The following is a 23306-nucleotide window of genomic DNA, read 5'->3' as shown; positions in this document are numbered from 1 at the left end:
CCCAGGGCTCCGTTTCCCACAACGTGGTGGACTAGGTGGTCACAGAGCCACGCCCAGACAACACGCCGGAAAACGCCGGTAACTGGCAGGGAAATTAGGGAACTTCCCAGAGCCAGCATAAACCCAAGCTGGATGTGGGCCATCTGCTGGCCCTCAGCAGGCCGAGCCTGGGAAAGTGAGCAGCACTGGCGGGGAGGAAGGTGAGGCTGGAGCGGTGTGTGTGTGTGGGGGGGGGGGGGGGGGGGTGTCAGGTTAGAGACCTTCAAATAAGCTTGGATCTCAGTGGGTAAACTAGGAGGCAAAGAACCCCCAAGACGGAGATGGTAGAGACCCATTGGGAAGGGAGGGCGGGGTTGCCCCTGATGACTTCCAACCACTAGGCCTCACTCATGTGAGTTTGGGGCCAAACTGCACGGTATCGCTGTGTACAGCAAACGTCTGTTAAGCATCCATAGTATATGAGGTACTATTCATACTAAATCAGGTTAGAGACAGTCAGTCCTAACCTGCAGGTCAGAGAGCAAGTGTCCTTGTTTCATCCCAGGTGACATCCTCGGTCCACTTTGAAATAAAAATGTGTATGTTGAGGGAGATGGTTTAAAACAACAGTTTAAATTCATCGTCCCAATACATGTAACTGCTCCAACAGAGGAGAGTCGTAGAGCAGAGTGCTAGCATTCTGCAAACCATCAGCTTACACGTGAAATTACATGGAACAGGACTAGCAACCTCAGCTACAAAGCCCCTGCCTGTCTCGAGGTTTCAGGAGTACACAGAGATGCTGGGGCCTGTTAGGGAACATATTCCCACCCTGAGTTTTGGCTCCTACGATTGGATCATCCCTGGCCCTTTAGCCTCCTGGCTCCCACTCCCTAGACCAGCCGTGGGCAAACTACGGCCCGCGGGCTGGATCCGGCCCGTTCGGCTGTTCTATCCGGCCCGCGGAGCCGAAAGAGCGGAGGGTTCTCTTGCTCTCCCCTCTGCTCCTTTACTTTGAATTTATATTAGTTCACACAAACACTCCATCCATGCTTTTGTTCCGGCCCTCTGGTCCAGTTTAAGAACCCATTGTGGCCCTCGAGTCAAAAAGTTTGCCCATCCCTGCCCTAGACACTAGTACAGGCCACTGTATGTCAGTGCCTTGAACCCGAAAGAATCCTACCTGGCAGAGGGCCAGCTGGCATAGGGCAGGCCTTCTCCCCACCCCCTTAGATGCTGTGCTGGGCTTCCCTGCCCCTGGCCCCTACAGAAGGGGTGATGCGCATCATCAGAAGGGGGTGCTTGCCAAAAGGCCACCTTGCTGCCCCTCCGCCATCCTCCCCTCACACCTGCTGTCTTCCCTGCTCGGAGAGGGTCATCAGGGACCCTCTGTGCTGTAAGTCAGAACTAAAGTGGGAAATAATATTTGTGTAGCAGCCTGTTCACCCATGTGGGCCTCCCAGCATTCTTTGCAGTACCAGGGTGGACAAAAGTAGGTTTAAAAGCTATTGTAATAATCATAACCTGCTTGTCTGACAGTCGAACAACTGTAAACCTACTTTTGCCCACCCCTGTGTGCCCATTTTGTGAGATAAAAGACTCAAGCTGGTTTTCTGACACTCACTGCATTTTCCCATCCTGTCTCCGTCCCTCAGAACACTGAGCCCATATGTTTCATCCTTTCTGTTTTTTTTTTAATCAAAGTTACGTAACACCTGGCTACAAGGCTTTTTCCCACCTCCATTCTCACTCTCCCGAAGGAACTGCTTCGAGCTCTTCTGGTGGTTTCTTCCTATTTCTAAATGATAAGTACCCGCATGATTTCTCGATCGGTCGGATTTGACCCACCAACTGCTGTGGCACAGAGGAGGGTAGAGCACAGGCGCCGTTGACCCGTTTTGTCTTCATAACCCCCGCAGCGCTGAGAGCAGGGCTCGCACACGGCATTTGCCGCTCAGATATTGTCGAGGGGAAAATCTTTGCAGGCAGCTCTGAGCTCAAAGGGGCCTGAGTCCCACCCCAGGCTGGCCCGGGCAGGGCATCCTGCTGGCCCCATCTCTGGAAGCTGAGTCATCTCGGTGGTTTGCTTACACTTCGGAGCCTCGTTCTTCCCAAATGCTGGGGTAGCCAATTCCTGGAACTACGGAAGGGGCCGAGTTCCATGGCCACTCGGTTAGAAATGAGGTACCCAGAAAAGTCAGCTCCCAGACTCGGGGATGGAGGGCCCTGGGGGAGGCCCCTGGGGCCCCGGCAGCTCCTCCTGCACCTCGCCCCACACCTCTCATTCGTCTCCTTTTGCTTTTCTGTAGAGTCCTGCTTCCTGTTCGCCCTTACACGCCAGAAGCTGCCGCCCTTTTGCCAGCAGGGATACCTGAGGATGCAGGGGCTGGTGGGAACCGGAAGCCTCCGCCAGCACCGAGCGGAGAGTGGGCTCCTGCAGGACTGTGCCGCTGCGGGCAAGCGCAGGGAGGACGGTGGCCAGGGGCCTGGCTCCCATGAGCCAGTAGATCAGCCCCAGGCTGCAGGGCCTCTGGACCAGCCCCTCACCAGCAACAAGGAGGAGCTGTGATGTGCAGGTCTCTCCCACCCAGGCCTTCCTTCCCACAGCACCGTGCTCCCGCCACTGTGTGATTGCCAAAGGCCACTGGGATCATCGCAGTGACCCCACCAAAGCCACACAGAGCGCGCGTAAGGGCTAGGGGCGGCCTGCGGCGGTCTCCTCCCCTCCTGCTGTGTCCATAGTGCCCAGGAGGTGGGGTCCAGAGAAGGACATCCTCTGCCAGTAGGAGTCGCCTCCCACAGCCCGGCTTGTCTGCAAGTGAATTATCGCCGAGCACCAGGCTGGCCTCAGTCTGTCCCCATCAAGTGCCCAGTGGTTCCTTTTCCTTCTGGTCTGCTCTTCGGACGGGCCTGTCGGTGGAGCGTTTCACAGATGAAACCCATCCTCATCTGCATGGGGGTTAGTGGCAGGCTCTTCAAAACAAAAGCTCTAATATCCCCAGTCCCGTAGGGCAGGTAGGACTATTACTCCAAGACGCCAGCTCAGAGAGGTTGGGTGACTCCCAGAGCCCCAGCCAGGAGTCCTGTCTGCTGCAGCCCTGCAGCCTGTCCCACCTCTCCCCGCCTCCATCTCAGTTTTCAGAAAGGGGGCCAGGGGCCCTGGGGAGCTGGGCTAATGGCCAGGGGCCCAGCGGGCTGTCAGCAGGCAGAGATGGCATCTTATCGAAGCAGGCTCTCCCTGAGAGAAGTACTGCTTTCTCTCCCTGATTTATCTTCAGTCTCTGTTTTCTTCTTCCACCCTGCCCGCTGGCTTCCTGAACAATGCCTGGCCTGACGAGGCAGATCAAGTGTCGGCACCTTCCTGCCTGGCAGTGGGGTTGCTTGCGGAGGTGGTTTGCCCGCTGTCTGAACGGAGCCCGCTCGGCTTGTGCGGGGACGTTTGTAAGTGCGTCTGCATGACAACGACGGTGAACTTCGTTCCGCTCTCTCGGCTATTCTGGCTCTTGGTGTCCTTCCTCACCAGGGACCTGTCCCCTTCTTCGCTCTCCATCGGGCATTATGGTCCTGTTTCTGAGAAAGCCACGGGAAAGCATTGTACGTAAAGTAATCATGGTGATTTCTCAAGGTCAGGATCATCAGTGATGCTTTCTCACTGGTTCTTACAGCCCTTCATGCAGCCACTCAGAATTTGAGGGACCTGGGCTTTCCGGCTCCACAACCTATTTCTGGGACCATTCTCTTGGCTTAGGTTCACATTCCTTCCCTACCTGCCCCCACCCCAGACACCTCTCCCTCCAGTCATTTGCAGAGTTAGAACAATGGAACTCCAGCTAAGGCAGGAGGCGTTTACCCAATGACAATACTTGGCATAGTTCGCACCAGCTAAAACTTCTACATTAAGGGTCTCTCCCCATTCCCAGGGTGCAGTGTTCACTGTGTCTCCTACAGATTACAGGTAAACCGACCACCCTTCCTTTCCAAAACCTTTTCAAATAAATCTTTTAAGTAGGACTGTACCCATAACTTCATACACATCTTGCCTACCAGATCACTGAAGACTGGCTGAGCCCCTTTTCCAATAAAAGCTCGAGGTGCTGTAACACATGGTTTACTAATGCCTGAATATGTGGCATCTGCTGCTTTTCCCATCGTCTGCCAACTTGTTAATTCCATCAAAATATCCGCCAGCCTTATTTGTGTTTAGTAAGACATGGTTCCATTCTTGCTCAGCTGATAGAGATGGCTGAGCAATGTCCCTGGTAGTCTTATAAGTTAACTAGAGGCCCAGTGCACGAATTCGTGCATGGGTGGGGTCCCTCGGGGTGGCCTGCAGAGATCAGGACCCCAGCCTCGCAGCCCTGCCTGGCACTCTGTCTTGGCCTGGCACTGCCCCCTCACCTGCTCCACCATCCCATGTGCAGGGCAATCTATCGGGGCTGGGCCCCCCACCCCTGCTGCCACCACTGGTCGCTGTTTGCAGGGCAATCGGGACCCCGCTCACACCCACCTTGGCCTGGTGCTGCCCACTCACCTACTCCACCATCCCACTGCAGTCCTACTCTCATCGGGGCCAGCAGCACCTCTACTGCCACCACCACATCACCAACGCCCGCCATGTTCCACACTGCCCCCTGGTGGTCAGTGCACATCATAGCGAGCAGTCGAACGACCGCCCCAGAGGACAATTTGCATATTAGGCTTTTATTATATAGGACTAGAGGCCTGATGCATGAAATGCATGTAAGAGTAGGCCTTCCTTCCCCCTGCTGCTGGCACCAGCTTCCCTCTGGCACCCGGAACCCAGGCCTCCCTCCAGCCGCCGGCAGTCACCCGGGACGCGGGCCTCCCTCACAGCCCTGGCTTCATCCAGAAGGATGGAAGGATGTCCAGAAGGACGTCCAGTCTGATTAGCATACTACACTTTGATTATTATAGATTATTATAAATAGTTGGCTTCAAACAGAACTACTTTTTTCCTCTCAAGATCATTGCTGCATTTGCTGGAGATCCTATCTTGATCTTCTCTCCTAGCAGATCTCATTGTTCCCAGCTGGACCGAGTTCCTCTTCTAGCCAAGGCCTGACTTCATTAATTCCTTCTTTTTTTATAATATTACAAAACTATTGGTGCAAAATAGACAAATCAGTGAAGTAAGAGGCCAGAAACAGACCCCATTCTAAGTAAGAAGAAGGTGATTTTTGAAAAATAACAAACCAATCGAAAAGATTGTGCAGGACCATGCAATCAATAATGTTGGACTAACTGGATAGTAATTTGGAAAAGAAAATGTATCTAATTTTAGACCCTATTTCATACTACAAATCTAATTCCAGATGAATTTTTTTTAAAGCCACATAGAAACCGGAGATGAAGAGGGGGTACTTTAATAAAAGAAAGGCTATTCCAGGTTTAGAAGCAGCAAAGTAATTCCCCACACGAAAAGGTTTAGCATTTCCAGGTACACCCATCTAGCCTGTACCTAATTAATGGGACTAATGGGATTATCTTAAAGAAGTTGGTAAAAATTAAAAGGCAAAACAGCATGGGCAGAAAATAATTACAGCAGACTATAATAAACATCTTTATTATATATAGAACTAATTGGAAAAAAAAGGAGAAAAATCAAGTTAAGTAAACTATGGCACATTCACCCAATTATACAGCTCTCAAAAACTCTAAAATATGGTGAGAGATGTATAATGAAGTTAAGTGAAAAGAAGCAGGATATGAAATTGTAGTTGCAACTTCTTTAAACTACATAAAAATAGAAACCAGCATACTACCGAAAGGAAGCCTCACTAAATGTCACCGGTGGTTGTGTTAAGATTTGCAGAAGTCTTTTTTTGTTTTTTGTTTGTTGATTTTTTCTCTTGTCCAAATTTGTGATTATTCTCTATAGTGAAATAAATACATTATTTTTTTAATCACATCTGATTTTGGAATTTAAAATTGCTGGGGACAAGCCCTAGCTGGTTTGACTCAGTGGACAGAGCATTGGCCTGCAGACTGAAGGGTCCCGGGTTCAAGACCAATCAAGGGCACATGCCCGGGCTGTGGACTCGATCCCCAGTAGGGGCATGCAGGAGGCAGCCAATCAATGATTCTCTCTCATCAATGATGTTTCTATCTCTCCCTCTCCCTTCCTCTCTGAAATCAACAAAATATATATTTTTAAAAACTGCTGGGGGTGCGTGGAGCTGGGGCCCTGCCCAGAGGACATGCTCTGCCCTTTGGTCCAAGTGGTACCCGTGCATCATCCGCTGCACCGAGTGCGGGGGAGGGACTTCTCAGTCTAGAGAAGAGAATTTTAAGTGAGTGTGTTCCTCTTCCAGTCTGTGGACTGACTGACCCAGCACTACGGAGATCTCTGGAAGAATCTTCCCTCCCTCCTGATAGAAAATGAACGATTAGAATCCTCGTTTTGTGGAGGTCTCCTGGGTACCAAATCCACTCTGTTGGAGAGCCCCAATTCCTTTCACCTGATCAAATTGGGGTGTCCCGAATATAAGCATAACCCATGGACACAGACAGTAGGGGGGTGAGGGCATGTGCTGGGGGGCGGGAAAGGCCGGGGAGAGGTCAATGGGGGAAAAAGAGACATAGGTGATACTTAAAACAATAAAGAATTTAAATTACTAATAAAAAAAATTGGGGTATCCATAAAAACTGCCTAAAAATGGACTCACCGAGAAGTGAATTTGTCTGCCACATGCCCAGAACTGTGCTGTGGTGGTTTTAAAGAAATGTCCACAAATTCTCTGATATTTCTCCCCAAAGGGGTGGAGCTCCATTCCTTCCTGTTGGGTGTGGGCTGGATTTAGTTGTTAACTTCTAGCAAATAGAATACATCAGAAATGACAGGATGTCGTTTTCAAGATTAAGATTTTAAAAACTCATTGAAAACGGCCCTCTGGGCGCAGTGGGCAGTGTGTCAGTCTCATAAAAACACATTCAGCCCTAGCCAGTCTCTCAGTGGTTAGAGCACTGGCCCCAGACGGAACAGTCTCAGGTTCAATTCTGGTCAAGGGCACGTACCTCGGGTGCCGGCTCAATCCCCGGCCCCAGTCAGGGAACACGCAGGAGGCCACCAATCAGCATGTCTCTCTCACATTGATGTTTCTCTCCCTCTATCTCCCTTCTTCCACTCTCTCTAAAAATCAATGGGAAAAAATATCCTCGGGTGAGAATTAACAACAACAACAACAACAACAAAACACACACACGCATTCATCCACCAAGAAACTGTGCTCTCCCGACCCACCCCCTCTCAAGACCCTCCCTGGGGGAGGCCACCTGTCCTGTCAAAAGGACATCCAGTATGTACAGGCCCACATGGCAAGGAACTAAGCTGCCAACAGCCAGTGAGTGAGTGAGCCTGGAAGTGGACCCTTCTCCAGTCCAGCCTTCGGATGACTGCGCCTTAAACAGCCCCGTGAAAGACCCTGAGCACAACCACCAGCTAAGCAGCTCCCTGATTCCTAAGCTACAGAAACCTTATCTCATGTTTGTTGTTTTAAGCTGCTCACTTTGGGGGATGCCAATGTGACTTGGCTGGAGCATCATCCTGTACACCAAAGGGACAGGTTTGATTCTGGTCAGGGCACATGTGGGAGGCAACTGATTGATGTCTCTCTCTCACATCAGTGACTTTCTCTCTCTCTCTCAATATCAATTTAAAAGTCAAAAAAATAAATAAAATAAATTGGGAGGGTTATTTGTTACACAGCAATAGATAATGAATACATGCACTAAATAGCTTTGAAAATCCACTTCCTTTGAACCATCCTCTACATATTAAATAATTAAAGCAACCTTCCCTCATCTCCATCCCTATGAGTTTCCTTCATGTGAACACTGGGTGACAAGAAATTGAGACCAAGCAATTCTCAAACCTAGGAAAGTGTGTGGTTCCCACAGGAGGCGTAGTCATGTTGAAATGCTGATTACACAAAAGGTACCCACACACACAGAGCACTAATCCACTGCATCAAACCAGACCTCCTGTGGCCCAGGCAGGGTGGGATGGCCCAGACAGGAAGAGGAAAGCTCGAGTCTGGAGCATCGGCCCGCGCCGGGCTTCAGCCTCAGGATCCTCAGCTCTCTGGCCAATCACATCATCATCCCCACAAGCCAAATTGGATTCTTCCCAGAAAAGAAACCAGAGGCTGCATCATTTCACTGCAGATGCTTATTTTTTAAGGATGGTAAAAACGCTGACTGGGGAATGCTTTTTGTCAGACTGCAGGCTTTAAGAAAGCATTAAATCCATCTGGCACCCCAGACGGCATATAAATCTGCTACAAAGTGAAGTTGATGGACAAATATATGAGATGCTTTAGCCCAAGTATTTAATCCAAGTACATCACACGACCAATCCATCAAACTTAAAATAAAAATTAAAAAAAAAATAGCATGCAACAGATGTATTTAAGCAGGGAAGAAAGGACCAACAGAACGTCTCCCTCCTCTCGCAGTTCTGCATAAATCAGACTGGTTTGCCTGCTCTTCTAGAGAAAGCCCCAAGCTCGCAGCAAACTGCCGTCTTCCCAAAGTGTGTCACCTGCTTTTTCATTCTCTTTGAGACATTACTATCTCGGACCAGTTTCTCAAGCCATTATGAATTGATTAGATGCAGAAAAGTCCTGCCTACAGAAAAAACACAGCAATATCTCAAAATGTGCAGTGTGTTATAACCTACCATGTGGTTTAGAAACGAAGCCACTACAAAAAATATGTGAGATGAGCCCCTTAACATCAACCATGTTTGGGTTTTAAGTAAGTCCGTCTGTCAGGAAAAGAAGAGGTGCCGAAAAGCCTCTGCTGTGAGGCACTGTGGTAGATACATAGCCAAAAACGCTACGACTCCTATCAATATGAAAGGTCTGTGGCCCCTCCCCTTGAACTGGGGTGCCCTCTAGGACTGTTTGAACCAAAAACCTGGTGGAAGTGGTGTCACGACAGTTTCTGGGCACAAGCCCTAAGAGACTGGCAACTTCTACCATCTGTCTGGGAACCCAGCCACCATCCTGGGGGGTAGCCCCATGTGACAGTCAGTACCAACTGGCAGCCACATGGGTATACCATCTTGGAAAGGGATCATCCAGCCCCACGTGACCTCCCCACGTGGAGCAAAGAGGAGCTGTCACTGCCAAGCCCCACCCAAATTTCATATTTATGAGCAAAGTAAGTTTTGGGGCAGTTTGTTACACAGCCATAGGTAAGGGGGATAAGCACCATGGAGCAAAATGTAAAGGTGACATAGTGAAGGTAAACTTGTAAGAATAGGCATAATATCTGCTTTAGTGATTGTTAGTAAGTATATTACAAAGATAATTGCAGAACACGTCCATCAAGGCACTCTACGTAAAATATAGTTGTGGCATTGCACCATTTGATATAGCTACACTGAGGGATCAATGACAAAGAAAAGACAAGGAAAAGAAGTATGAGCAAGTTAAATAAGGAAAGACAGTACCCGGAGATTCGGTTGGTACAGGTTATGTGGTTGCCCGAAATTAACTGGTGGAAACGCTGGAGTCTGATGTCTGTCGTTCCTTCTGGAAAACCACAAGTAACTAGCTAACTATCAGATGTGCAAGTCCAAAAGACAACAGGTATCTCCCTGAGAGATCAACACTCTGCACTTGAAAGGGATTTAAACTGGCCCCGCCCAACTGTCCCTGATCAAAGGACGCTCCTCCAACATTGAAGACTTCCCAATTTTATCAGACGTCACTGACAAAGAAGTTATGTGACAGATGGAAATATTATTGGGCTTGAAAAGAAGAGCTCCTACATGCATGTTTATGATTGGCATGCATGCCTTCCTCTGGAGAACCCACTCAACTTCCACCCAACGCTATGGGGGCCACCCACCACAGGGGCAGATATATGCAGACTGGCCAATCCATAACTGAGCCAGAGCTAGACACGTGACCCAAACAGGGCTAATCAGCATCTTGCCTGAGACTTGATATGCAGACCTGGGGAGGGAGAAGGACTTTGCTCTTTTAGTTTTATTTTTAAATATATTTTTATTGATTTCAGAGAGGAAGGGAGAGGGAGACAGAAACATCAATGATGAGAGAAAATCATTGGCTGCCTCCTGTACGCCCCCCACTGTGGATCGAGCCCACAATGGCATGTGCCCTGACTGGGAATGGAACCATGACCTCCTGGTTCATAGGTCAATGCTCAACCACTGAGCCACCCTGGCCGGGCAGGACTTGGCTCTTTTCAGATTGTAAAACCAAAGCTTGTCCTTTTGTGACTGGTAGTAGCCACCTTTCCCACTGCATGGAGAATGAAAGCAACATGCTGAGGGCAACAAAACAAGGGGTGGAAAGTCGCAGAGCTCAGTAACCTCATTTGGGCCCTGATCCCTTTAGGGCCTAAGGTAGCCTAGGACAGCTGCACCCTTGAACATTCCAGTCATATGACCTAGGAAGTCCTCTGCAATGAGCTGGTTTTAATTGGTTCCTGACACTTACCACAAAAGAGTTCTGACTTATACAAGCCTCAGGGAGGGACCTTCTTAGGGACAGGGTTAAGGGGCTTCCATTCAGACCACCACAACTAAAGCCACCTCTGACTTCAGTCTTTCCTCCTCTCACTCAACAAACATCTACCGAGTGCCTACTATGGTCAGGTCCAGGGTTAGATCCTACATCAATGGATGAGGGATCATCATAATACATTAAAAGTAACAGTAAATTGTCTGTGCTGGGCCTCTGGAGGCTAAAACGGAGAATAAGAGAATCAGAACCCCTTTCCTCATAAAGCTGAAAGTCCGGTAGAGAGAACAGACACTAGATGAGCAATTAGTTCTCAGGATAAAGAAAGGCAAGGGTGCCCTGACCGGTTTGGCTCAGTGGATAGAGCGTCAGCCTGCGGACTGAAAGGTCCCAGGTTTGATTCTGGTCAAAGGCATGTACCTTAGTTGCAGGCACATCCCCAGTAGGAAGTGTGCAGGAGGCAGCTGATCAATGTTTCTCTCTCACTGATGTTTCTAACTCTCTATCCCTCTCCCTTCCTCTCTGTAAAAAATCAATAAAACATATATTTTTTTAAAAAAGAAAGGCAAGGGTGCAGAGGGATCATATGAATGTCATGTCCTCCCCTCTATTCCCACCTGTGACACTGTGATTCATAGTAAGAAATGTCTATTTGGTCTTTGCCCTATTTCTTTTTTTTTTTTTAAATATATTTTTATTGATTTCAGAGAGGGAGGGAGAGGGAGAGAGAGATAGAAACATCAATGATGAGAGAGAATCATTGATTGGCTGCCTCCTGCACGCCCCCCACTGGGGATCGAGCCCGCAACCTGGGCATATGCCCTGACCAGGAATCGAACCAGTGACCTCTTGGTTCCTGGGTTGACGCTCAACCACTGAGCTACATCCGGCTGGGCTGCCCTATTTCTTCATCCCCCTGTCCTGTCAGGGGGCCCCATCACCATGACCTCGACCTAACCCTAATACCACTCAAAGGTGCCAACCCCAAAAGACCATCATGTTGGAGATTAGGGCTTCAATATATGAATTTTGGGAGGACACAAACATTCAGCCCATAACAGCCCACATATCTTTCTGCTTTACAGATGATAGGTCATCAGTAAATCTTCACGGTGGACGAGAATAATTGGGTCAAGCGCTGGATTCTAGAATAGAAGCAAAATGCTCTCCTTCAGGCCTATTCACTGATTCCTCTGAGGATAACCTGAGTCATCCTCACCGACAGGTAAGTGCTTCCTTGAGAGAAGCTGTTTATATCAACTAGATGGGCCTTTAACTCCCCAAAGCGGCTGTTCCTTCCTACCGTCCCACCCCTAGGCTTGGGTTTAGTGTTACAAGGGCCCCCGGAGAGGATGGGTGCCTCTTGGGCCCATTGGGGAAGCCTGAAGAAAGCTATAAACAAAGAAAACTAACAATTGTTCCAACATAAAAACAGGTCACTGAGTTCCAAGACAGAAACACGTTGTGCTGTAAGAGTTGCGAGGTTCGGGAAACAAAGCAGAGGTGGCATAGATCCTGTGCACACAAGTGAACAAAAAGTTAAAGTAAGGGACGTGAAACCTGTTCCCCACTTCGGCTTCCTGCAGCATTGAGCTGAGGAGTTGCCATCCCATAGAACAACTGAGTGTACCCTCCGTGGGTGGGTTCTCGGGCTGTTCAGTAAATGTTGAAAACCTGCATTCATAACAATGGCAGCATTTCTAAGCTCTTCCACTTCTGATCACCACTATCCCCAGACCAAACCCTCTCACAAATAACAACTCTGAATAAGATATCTATATTTTCAACATTACCTGAAGACGTCGGAGATCGCCCAAAGCAGGCGGAAACTAGAGGAGGTGACACACAGAAGAAGGAAATGGCATTAGGTGAGTTTTTCTTTCTTTTTTTTTTTTTTTTTAAATATATTTTATTGATTTTTTACAGAGAGGAAGGGAGAGGGAGAGAGAGCTAGAAACATCGATGGGAGAGAAACATCAGCTGCCTCTTGCACACCTCCCACTGGGGATGTGCCCACAACCAAGGTACATGCCCTTGACTGGAATCAAATCTGGGACCCTTCAGTCCACGGGCCAACGCTCTATCCACTGAGCCAAACCGGTCAGGGCGAGTTTTTCATTTTTTAAAGCCTTCCCCTGAGGACACATCTGAGATAGCACCACAGGGGGCAGCTAAAACCCATTACAAATCCACGATCTTGCTGGGCTTGAAGAACCAGAGAAAAGAGTAGAGGAATACCACAGAGGTGGGAGTGAGTAGGTAAAATCCTCAAAGAGAAAAACACAGAGGAGCCCCAAATTCTGCATCATTTGTACAAATCTCTGGCTGACCCCCGAACTACCCGTGTGTGGGGTAGACTACAAGCAGCTCAGCTAAGGCTGAAAAATGAACTTAGGTTCAGTGGCTGCTCACCACAAAGGAGACAGAGCTTAAAGCTTGAATTTAGGCCCTAACCGGTTTGGCTCAGTGGATAGAGCGTTGGCCTGCGGACTGAAGGGTCCTAGGTTTGATTCCAGTCAAGGGCATGTACCTTGGTTGCAGGCACATCCCCAGGAGGGGGTGTGCAGGAGGCAGCTGACTGATGTTTCTAACTCTCTATCCCTCTCCCTTCCTCTCTGTAAAAATCAATAAAATAAATTTTAAAAAAAGCTTGAATTTAGCTAAATCAATTGTCCACTAAAACAAAACAAACAAAATTTTTGGAGGGATATACAGAATCCAGAGTATCTGCAATGTGTCATCACAGTGTCAGATATAATCCCAAATTATTAGACATGCAAAATACAACCCATACTCAAGAGAAGAAGCGGTTAATGAAGACTGACATGGAGTTGACCCAGATGCTGATCATATCATACTAATTTTAATTTTTTTTTTATTTTAGAGAGAGAGAGGAAGGGGGGGGAGCTAGAGAAAGAGAGAATTTTCATTTATTTCTTTTTAATAATTTCTATTCTCTCTAGTGAAATTACCTATCGATTTACTCATTATGAGCATATTTTCCTTTATGTCTTTGAGCACATTTATAATATCTGCTTTAAAACCTTTGGCCGTGCCGAAACCAGTTTGGCTCAGTGGATAGAGCGTCGGCCTGCAAACTGAAAGGTCCCAGGTTTGATTCCGGTCAAGGGCATGTACCTTGGTTGTGGGCACATCCCCAGTAGGAGGTGTGCAGGAGGCAGCTGATCGATGTTTCTCTCTCATCGATGTTTCTAACTCTCTATCCCTCTCCCTTCCTCTCTGTAAAAAAATCAATAAAAATATATCTTAAATAAATAAATAAAATCTTTGGCCATGGCTGGTAGCTCACTTGGTTAAAGCATCATCAATGGAAAGATTTCACAGCATAAGTCCGGGTGATTTTGACAGTACATTCATTAAAGCTGGGGACTGAAACGAAGGAAGGACTGTAGAAGAAGCAACAGGAGAGAGCCTATCAGCCGTGGGCAAACTACGGCCCGCGGGCCGGAACCGGCCCGTTCTGCTGTTCTATCCGGCCCGCGGAGCCGAAAGAGCGGAGGGTTCTCTTGCTCTCCCCTCCGCTCCTTTACTTTGAATTTATATTAGTTCACACAAACACTCCATCCATGCTTTTGTTCTGGCCCTCCGGTCCAGTTTAAGAACCCATTGTGGCCCTCGAGTCAAAAAGTTTGCCCACCCCTGGGCCCTAGGTGGTAGTCTGCTTTGGCTCCATAAAAAACGTTATAGGAAAGAAGTGAGCCAAGGTGGGGCTGCTTTGGCTCGCTGGGAAGTAAAAGTCACAGTGACAGAAGTGAGCCAAGGCGGGGCTGCTTTTAGCTCACTGGAAAATAAAAATAAAAAGTCTCTGTTCTCTCTCTCTCTCTCCCCCCCCCTCCCTCAGGGTGATTTAAGCTATTTATTCTCTGGCTAGGGAGGAGAAATATAAACCATTTGTTCTCAAGTGTCCTTGGTTAGGGAAGATAAGGTCTTGTAATCCACTAGCTGTCCGTAAGTTGTTTAAATTGTTTGGCCTTGCTTAAATTATCTCGTCTCAGTTTTCCCACTCCACTTGCCCAGTTTCCCTACCTTCTTACCATCCTGCCTCACCACCACATCCTTGCAGTCAGTGGTAACCCAGGACCTGTGGTCAAAGATCAGAATGTGAGCCTCCCCTGGACACTAACTAGCTGCGTGCCCTTGGTAAGTCACATGACTTACAGTCGGAGGTACATACTGACAGCCCCATTTTACAGAGGAGGAGGTGAGCCTTAGCTGGGTTACATCATAGTACATGTGAGTGGCAGAGCCAGGATTCAAATCCAGGTCCACGTGGGTTCCACAGATCTAACGCCAACATTCCTGAGCCCTACCTTCCCTGCACAAGTGTGTGCTTTGCACATCCAGCAAAGCCTATCATAAGACCTAGTGTTTACACTAAAGGGACCTTTTCAAAGGTTTTTTACATGCTAACTCCTGTTTACAGGTCATAGTAAAGACTCGGTAGAGCTGAGTTAAGGCTACACCTTCTGGGCCAGCCTGCCTGGGTTTGAGTCACAGGCCTCCCATTTGCTTGATTCATGGTCTAGGCCAGTAGTCGGCAAACTCATTAGTCAACAGAGCCAAATACCAACACTACAACTATTGAAATTTCTTTTGAGAGCCACATTTTTTAAACTTAAACTTCTTCTAACGCCACTTCTTCAAAATAGACTCGCCCAGGCCGTGGTATTTTGTGGACAAGTCACACTCAAGGGGCCAAAGAGCTGCATGTGGCTCGCGAGCTGCCGTTTGCCAACCACGGGTCTAGGCTGTTATTTATCTTTTCAGGATCTCAGTTTCTCTCATTGGTAAAATGTGACTAATAGCATCTTGCTTACTGTGAGAGAAACAGGAAAAGTGCTAGAACAGTTAGTTGTGAGGCATGTGATAAAGACCCCAGATGTGCTGTGCATTATTTCATTGTTATGAAAGTTTCTACCCTTTCTGTAGAGTAAGCATTGTTAGAGCCTCATACAGATGGGCAACAGTGCCAGGGGGTGACCGCCTTGCTGAGGGCACTCAGTGGGTGAGGGGCCAAGGCCTGTTGAAGAAGCAGTTCCAACTCTGGGCCCAGGGCTCATCATTTTTCTAACACACAGCTGCCGCCTGTTCCCAGGATGGGGAGGCGGAGCCAGCCAAAGAGTGAGGGATGAAAGAGGAAGGGTCCTTCCGGGCCTCCGTTCCCCAGCCCCTCACAGCTGCAGACTTGACCCTGCCCAGCGGAATCGGGAACACGTGAGGAGCCTCACTCCACCAGTGGGCAGGATGTGGAATGAGCCTGCATGTGTCCACTGAGGGCACTGGTCTCACAGTGGAGTGGGCAGGTGTGGGTGACAGCATATGCCCCCCTACATCACAGCCCTGACACTCCACATCAGGGGTCCTCAAACTTTTTAAACAGGGGGCCAGTTCACTGTCCCTCAGACCGTTGGAGGGCCGGACTATAGTTAAAAAAAACAAACTATGAACAAATTTCTATGCGCACTGCGGGCCCGGGATGAGTCGGCTGCTAAGCAGGACAGGCAGCGGCCCCCGGCGGGCTGGATAAATGTTCTCGGCGGGCCGCATGTGGCCCGCGGGCCGTAGTTTGAGGACGCCTGCTCCACATCTACCATTGCAGGACAAAGCCGTCACCAGTCTATGAATGGAAGGTTATGTTACCGTTCCAGTGCCAAGTCTTTATGTTCAGAAAGGGATGAGGGGGGCACTGGGTAATTGCTGGAAACAGGACAGAATGTGAATCACAACAGAGTATGAAGCCAACTTCTTGAATTGCAACACATAGGTCATAGTTCCAATTGTTCTGCAACAGTGTTTACAAAAGAAATACCATCAAGATGGAAACTGAAAACAAAGATACTCTAGCAGCAACAACTCTTGGAGAGGAACTATCAGCTTAGACTGTGCGGCCCGGCACCTCTCTCTGTGTCTGTTTTTTTCTAAGACGCGTCCCTCCAGCCATGAAATTCTCAGACACGTGGTCAGGGAGAAGCACCCTATGCCCTGCGCTCAGCCCTGCAGTCCTGGGGGAGCCCATGGCCCCAAGATGTGCCCAGCTTGCCTGGCCCACTGTGAGGCAGGCTGAAAGCACCACACTGCCACCGTGTGGGCGCCTCTGTTCACAACCACTGCTGACTGCCTGCCGCCAGCTGCAATGTTTGAGCCCATGTTGCTCTGCTGGCCTAGATCAGTGGTCGGCAAACCGCGGCTCACGAGCCACGTGCGGCTCTTTGGCCCCTTGAGTGTGGCTCTTCCACAAAATACCACGGCCTGGGTGAGTCTATTTTGAAGAAGTGGCGTTAGAAGAAGTTTAAGTTTAAAAAATTTGGCTCTCTAGCCGAAACCGGTTTGGCTCAGTGGATAGAGCGCCGGCCTGCGGACTAAAAGGTCCCGGGTTCGATTCCGGTCAAGGGCATGTACCTTGGTTGCGGGCACATCCTCAGTGGGAGGTGTGCAGGAGGCAGCTGATCGATGTTTCTCTCTCATCAATGTTTCTAGCTCTCTATCCCTCTCCCTTCCTCTCTGTGAAATATCAATAAAATATATTTAAAAAATAAAAATAAATAAATAAAAAATTTGGCTCTCAAAAGAAATTTCAATCGTTGTACTGTTGATATTTGGCTCTGTTGACTAATGAGTTTGCCGACCACTGACCTAGGACATACAGACATATAGAAATAACACGAACAAAATAATACTTATAACATGCAGCATACTCTATTTTCAATTGTTTATCTTTTATTTTTTTTTTTTACTAGAGGCCAGTGCATGAAATTTGTGCACGGGGTGGGGGGGTGGGGGTCCCTCAGCCCAGCCTGCACCCTCTCTAATCCGGGAGCCCTCAAGGGATGTCCGACTGCCGGTTTAGGCCCTGTGGGATCAGGCCTAAACCGGCAGTCGGACATCCCTCTTGCAATCTAGGATCACTGTCTCCTAAACACTCACCTGCCTGCCTGCCTGCCACCCCTAACTGCTCCCCTGCCTGCCTGATCACCCCTAACCACCTCTGCCTGCCAGCCTGATTGCCCGAAAATGGCCTCCCCTGCCAGCCTGGTCACCCCCAACTGCCCTCCCACCTCCCATCCGCACCGGCCTTGCGAGGAGGCGCCCCACCTCCCATCCACATCACTAGAGCTGCTGCTTGGGGGTGGGGGGGGAGGGCCCAAGAGGTGCTCCAGCTGCCGAAACCGGTTTGGCTCAGTGGATAGAGCGTCGGCCTGGGGACTGAAAGGTCCCGGGTTCGATTCCGGTCAAGGGCATGTACCTTGGTTGCGGGCACATCCCCAGTAGGAGGTGTGCAGGAGGCAGCTGATCGATGTTTCTCTCTCATCGATGTTTCTAGCTCTCTATCCCTCTCCCTTCCTCTCTGTGAAATATCAATAAAATATATTTAAAAAAAAAAAAAGAGGTGCTCCAGCACCTCCTGCTGATTATGGTGTCACCATATGACAACCATTTGCATATTAGCCTTTTATTATTATAGACAGCAAAAGGTGGAAATTTATTGAGAAAGCACAGACTCCCACATGGGGAGAGGGAAAGAGTCCCCCAATTCTGTTCATCTTTTTAAAGCTGATCACAACCCACTGAACTGATTTCATAAACCCACTGTTGACTCACATATCACAGTCTGAAAAACACCACAATAAATACCAGACAGGTAGCAGTAGAAGCTTTATCCTTAGTGCAGGCTGCTAGTCCTGGCTTCCTTCCCTGCCCCTCACACCTGCACCCTTAACCTGCCTTTGGCTTGGCAGACAAGCTGCCCTACAGCTGGGGAGCCCCTTTGTGGCCTAGTGTGAGTGCCGCCTTCTCTACATGCTTCTCTGGCTCTCTCTTTCCCTCTGCAGGAGGGAAGGAGATTCATTCATCCTTCATCAGGCCCTCACAACGCACCAGGCCCTGCACCCCAATCTTCAGGCAACCTCACAGCCCTGAGAAGAAGGTAGATGACAAGCCTGAGGCTAACAGAGATAAAGTGACTATGGAGTAAGGATAAATAGGCCCAGCCGGTGTGGCTGAGTTGTTGAGCATTGATTTATGAACCAAGAGCTCACTTGTTCAATTCCTGGCCCAGGCTGATGATTCTGTCCCTCCCCCTTCTCTCTAAAATCAATAAAAACATTATATCTATATTACATAGGACTGGTTTTCCTTTGAATTTCGAGTGTGAATTAAGCAAGGGCATTGGCCTTCCAGAAAATGCTGTGGAAATGCTGATAGGGTTAATTGGTGGCTCCGGAAAGTGCTGGAGACACAGAAAAACAGAAATGAAAATGGACAAGGTGGAAGTGCCCTGCCAGATGGCATCGGGCATTAGCAGGAACAGCTGCACCAAGGGATGCTGACTTCAGGAGAGACAGGGGTACTGGGGGTCCCCCTGTGGATCACCACTGTTGGCTCCAGTCCCAGGTGGGGACAGAGGCTAAAGCAAGAGTTCAGAAAAGGTGGAGAAGGCCATGCTGCTCAGGCCCTCACCTAGTCTTCTGCCTGCAATGAACAAGGGGCTTTATTTAGAAGGCTGACATGGCTGCTGGTGGGCAGGGGATGTGCACCTATCCCAAATATTCCCTCACCTCATCCCAGAAGAAGGCCTCTGGGCAGCTGTGGCTGTGGCCCTGCCCACCAGGGCAGTGAGGGAGTGAACCTGCCAGTTGGACAGAAGACAAATAATTTTGTGGTCAAAATGAATTGGAGGGAGGGGAAGCATGGCAATGACTTTGGGAGGCAAAATGGAGCCATGTATGTGATGGGAGGATTTGATGAGGATCCCTGCTGTCTGTTCATGAACAAATCATCAGAGTTCCTACTATGATGCACCAAGCCCTGTGGTAAGCAATGGAGAGACAGATGGAATCCAGAAACCAACAGTATAGTGAGGAATGAGGGATAAAGAAACAGTAAGAACAGAGTACCGAGTGTGTTGACTGACAGATGCACAGGGGCTGTGGAGGCTCAGGGAAGGGTCTCCAGAGATGATACTTAACATGTTAAGCGCCCAGTCAGTCACCGGTGACTGACACTATACTCTCCGTCTGGAAGACAAAACAGGCTGGGGGCTTGACGTGTTCATCTGCTATCTGGAAACCTTTTCTCAGGTGGAGGGAGAGTAGACGGAAAAGCCTCGCAGTTATAGGGACCAGCAATACAAAGTGCAGATGATGCAGGCGTTCTGAGGTCTGGGGACCAGAGGATCCGTGACCCACAGTGCGTTCTTGGCTTCCTGCAGGGAAGAATTCAAGCACCAGAGTAGTTTAAAGTGGAAGTGATTTTGTTAGTGAGGCAGTGAGACCGAGAATGGGCTACTCCACCAATGGAGGAGCCCCCTTTAGTGGAATTTGCTTCCTTTATTGAGATGCATTTAATCCGGGGTGTAGGGAATTCAATAAGGGACAGGAATATTCAAGACCTTCTGGGGAAAGGGGTGGAGATTTCTCTGGGGAGTTCAGTCAGCCATTCCATGCCCTTATATGGGCTTTCTCTTTCCAAGCATGATGGTGTGGTGTGTCATTTAGCATGTAATGAGCATATACTGAGGCTAGGGCCGTGGTCGGCAAACTGCGGCTCGCGAGCCACATGCGGCTCCTTGGCCCCTTGAGTGTGGCTCTTCCACAAAATACCACGGCCTGGGCGAGTCTATTTTGAAGAAGTGGCATTAGAAGAAGTTTAAGTTTAAAGAATTTGGCTCTCAAAAGAAATGTCAATCGTTGTACTGTTGATATTTGGCTCTGTTGACTAATGAGTTTGCCGACCACTGGGCTAGGGGTTACCACCAGGTGAAATTAGTTGCCATGTTGGATCAAGCTGGTCTTTGCTGGTTTTAAGCCACAAATTCGATGTGAGGGTGATCTTCCTCCTTCCTAACAGCGCCTGTATTTTTATTGATTGCAGCTGTTCCGCCACATACTCTACCTCACAGGGAGGGGAGAAACATTTACAGAAACTCTTAAACTGAGATTCCCACTGGCTGGAGTGTAGGCTGAATGGAGGTCTGAGATGGACTCTGCCCAGGTACCTGCTTCATGACCTTGGACAAGTCATGTAACCTCTCTGACTGTACTCCACTCCCTTCGATATCCAAAGATAGTCAGCTTAAGGAGCATCTATTAAACATCCCCTGTGAGCGAGGCACTGTATCAGGTTGGTGCTGGGCATACGGAGTCAGACGAAAGCTACAAATCCCTACTTTTAGGAAGCATATTGTGAGGTTCGAGGGGCAGGGAACAAAGACAGAGAGTCCAGGCCAGTCAAAAGGAAGTTTAAGCCGAAACCGGTGTGGCTCAGTGGATAGAGCGTCAGCCTGCGGACTGAAGGGTCCCGGGTTCGATTCCGGTCAAGGGCATGTACCTTGGTTGCGGGCACATCCCCAGTGGGAGGTGTGCAGGAGGCAGCTGATCGATGTTTCTCTCTCATCGATGTTTCTAGCTCTCTATCCCTCTCCCTTCCTCTCTGTAAAATATCAATAAAATATGTTTTAAAACAAACAAACAAAAAAAACAAAAGGAAGTTTAATCTTGCACTCCCTGGCGAGGTTCACCGGTCCTGAGGGTAGGGCCAGAGAAGTCGCGCTGGGCGGGAGCTGAGGCACTTTTTTTATACAGGTGTTCAGTGAGGGCAGAGGACCATGAGCTGAGGGCGGGTGGAATTTCCGCCACGAGCAGGGGTTCCAGGAATGGAGCCAATATCTGCGCCACCATTTGCCTGGAGCACTGGTCCATCACGGGTTCCAGGAAGGGACCAGCATTTGTGTCGCCATCTGTCTGGTGCACTAGTCTGTTATCTGCATCACCATCGGTTGCATGCATCGGCTTCTGGAATTCCTCTGACCTAACACATATGGTCTAGTGAAGAGACAGACACTGCAATGTGTTCTGTGAGAGTTATGAACAAAGCACTCAAGAGAAGGAAGCAATTAATGCTGCTCAAAGAAGAGGTGGTGAGTAGTCTAGGTGTTCAACCAAGTGGAGAGAGAGAAAAACATTTCAAATTAAGCAGAGGTGAGGAGAAAAACGCACTGATGTATTTACAGAACCATAAGAGGCCATGAATGGTTGTACAGGATGCAGAGGAGACAAGAGATGGTTGTGACCCCAGCCTGGACCCCTACTGTCAGACAGGGAGGAACAAACATTCCTCTGCCCTCCAAGTTCTTTTAGCTGGTCTAATAATCAAATAGACACAAGACAGATTAGCAAGATAAAATAACCAGGTTTCGCCCTAATCGTTTTGGCTCAGTGGATAGAGCGTCGGCCTGCGGACTCAAGGGTCCCAGGTTCGAATCCGGTTGGGGGCATGTGCCTTGGTTGCGGGCACATCTCCAGTGCGGGGTGTGCGGGAGGCAGCTGATTGATGTTTCTCTCTTATCGGTGTTTCTAATTCTCTCTTCCTCTCCCTTCCTCTCTGTAAAAAAATCAATAAAATATATTAAAAAGAATAAAAATAATAAAATAAAATAAAAATATAACCAGGTTTCATACATATGAGAACCCCGCACACAGGAGTCAGAGATTCCCACATGCAGGAGAGGTTCAGAGATAGAAAGAGAACAGGGTATAGAAGACATTCTGAGCTAGGGATGAGGAAAGGTGCCTTGAGGGCTTCAAAGGATCATTGCAAAATGATAACAACAGACCTTTAGTATAAATAGAAGTTTGCTGTGTCATGTAGATCAATGGGCGCCAACTTTTCGGACCTCACAGACCACCGGTTGGCGACCGCGGATGTAGATGAATCAAAAAGATGATCGCTGCCTTAGAGTGTGGGCCCCCAGATTGAATGGTCCTGGGTTCGATTGCAGTCGAGGGCATGTACCTTGGTTGCAGGGTAGGTGCGGGAGGCAACTAATCAGTGTGTCTCTCTCTCACATCGATGTTTCTATCCCTCCCCCTCACTTCCACTCATTTTTTTTTAAATATATTTTATTGGTTTTTTACTGAGAGGAAGGGAGAGGGACAGAGAGGTAGAAACATCGAAGAGAGAGAAACATCAATCAGCTGCCTCTTACACACCTCCCATTAGGGGTGTGCCCGCAACCAAGGTACATGCCCTTGACCGGAATCGAACCGGGGACCTTTCAGTTCGAAGGCCAATGCTCCATCCACTGAGCCAAACCGGTTAGGGCTCACTTCCACTCTTTAAAAATCAATGGGAAAATATCCTCAGGTGAGGATTAACAACAACAAGTTATCGCTGATAATCTCTTATTATGAGCAAGGCCCCTAATTCAATGTCTTCCAGGTAGTTAAAGGGAGGCACAGATGTTTCTCTTGAGCCTGAAGCTAAAACTGCCCTCATCTCAAAACAATCCACATACCACAGAAGCACATTTCGGATGACAAGCTCTGAACTCCCACAGTGTGAAGGGCCCAGGTTCACACAGTCACCACACTTGGCCTAGGGCCTCAGAAGCAGGCCCTCCAAGTAACCACGCCGTCTGATGCACGAGCAGCCCAGCCCTTCGTGCCACATATGGGGAAGCTAAAGCCCCCAGGGGCACACGAACTCATGCAGCTGTGTTACAGAAAAGGGCCAAAAGCGGCCTCTTGACTCCCAGTCTTATGCCTCTTAACGGACACTACAGCTTTCAGGAGCTGAGCTCCCTCTTTTGTAAAAATGGACGGAAAGAACCTTCCAGCACCTCTAGGAATTTGGGGAAGACAATGAATGAGGCAGAAGGATGGGCTGTGGTGGCTGAGCTTAAAGCAGACTGAGCTTGCAAATTCCAGAATCATACCTCTCTTGCTCCCTCTTCTCCCAAGAGTACCTCCCTCGCATTCCCGCCTCCTTCCACCGCCTCTTCCGGACCCTCCTCTT

The 23306-nt window shown here is 48.8% G+C and overlaps 1 protein-coding gene and 1 long non-coding RNA gene across 2 annotated transcripts in view; one reads left to right on the top strand and one right to left on the bottom strand.

The window, feature by feature from the left end:
• FOXRED2 (FAD dependent oxidoreductase domain containing 2) overlaps positions 1–5907 on the top strand; it is a 17946-nt gene extending 12039 nt beyond the window's left edge. The window contains exon 8 of the mRNA XM_080661837.1: positions 2289–5907. Within this exon, the coding sequence (XP_080517963.1) occupies positions 2289–2548 (260 nt within the window). The 3' untranslated portion in view covers positions 2549–5907. The remainder of the gene's footprint in view (positions 1–2288) is intronic.
• LOC308245096 overlaps positions 1–23306 on the bottom strand; it is a 26689-nt gene extending 3383 nt beyond the window's left edge. Inside the window, exon 1 of the long non-coding RNA XR_013960206.1 lies at positions 23227–23306. This is a non-coding gene — a long non-coding RNA (uncharacterized lncRNA). The remainder of the gene's footprint in view (positions 1–23226) is intronic.

The sequence above is a fragment of the Plecotus auritus genome (assembly GCF_963455305.1).
Source record: "Plecotus auritus genome assembly, chromosome: 3".
Lineage (NCBI taxonomy): Eukaryota > Metazoa > Chordata > Mammalia > Chiroptera > Vespertilionidae > Plecotus > Plecotus auritus.
The sequence above is the reverse complement of the archived record's forward strand: the minus strand, read 5'-3'. Positions and strand labels throughout refer to the sequence as shown.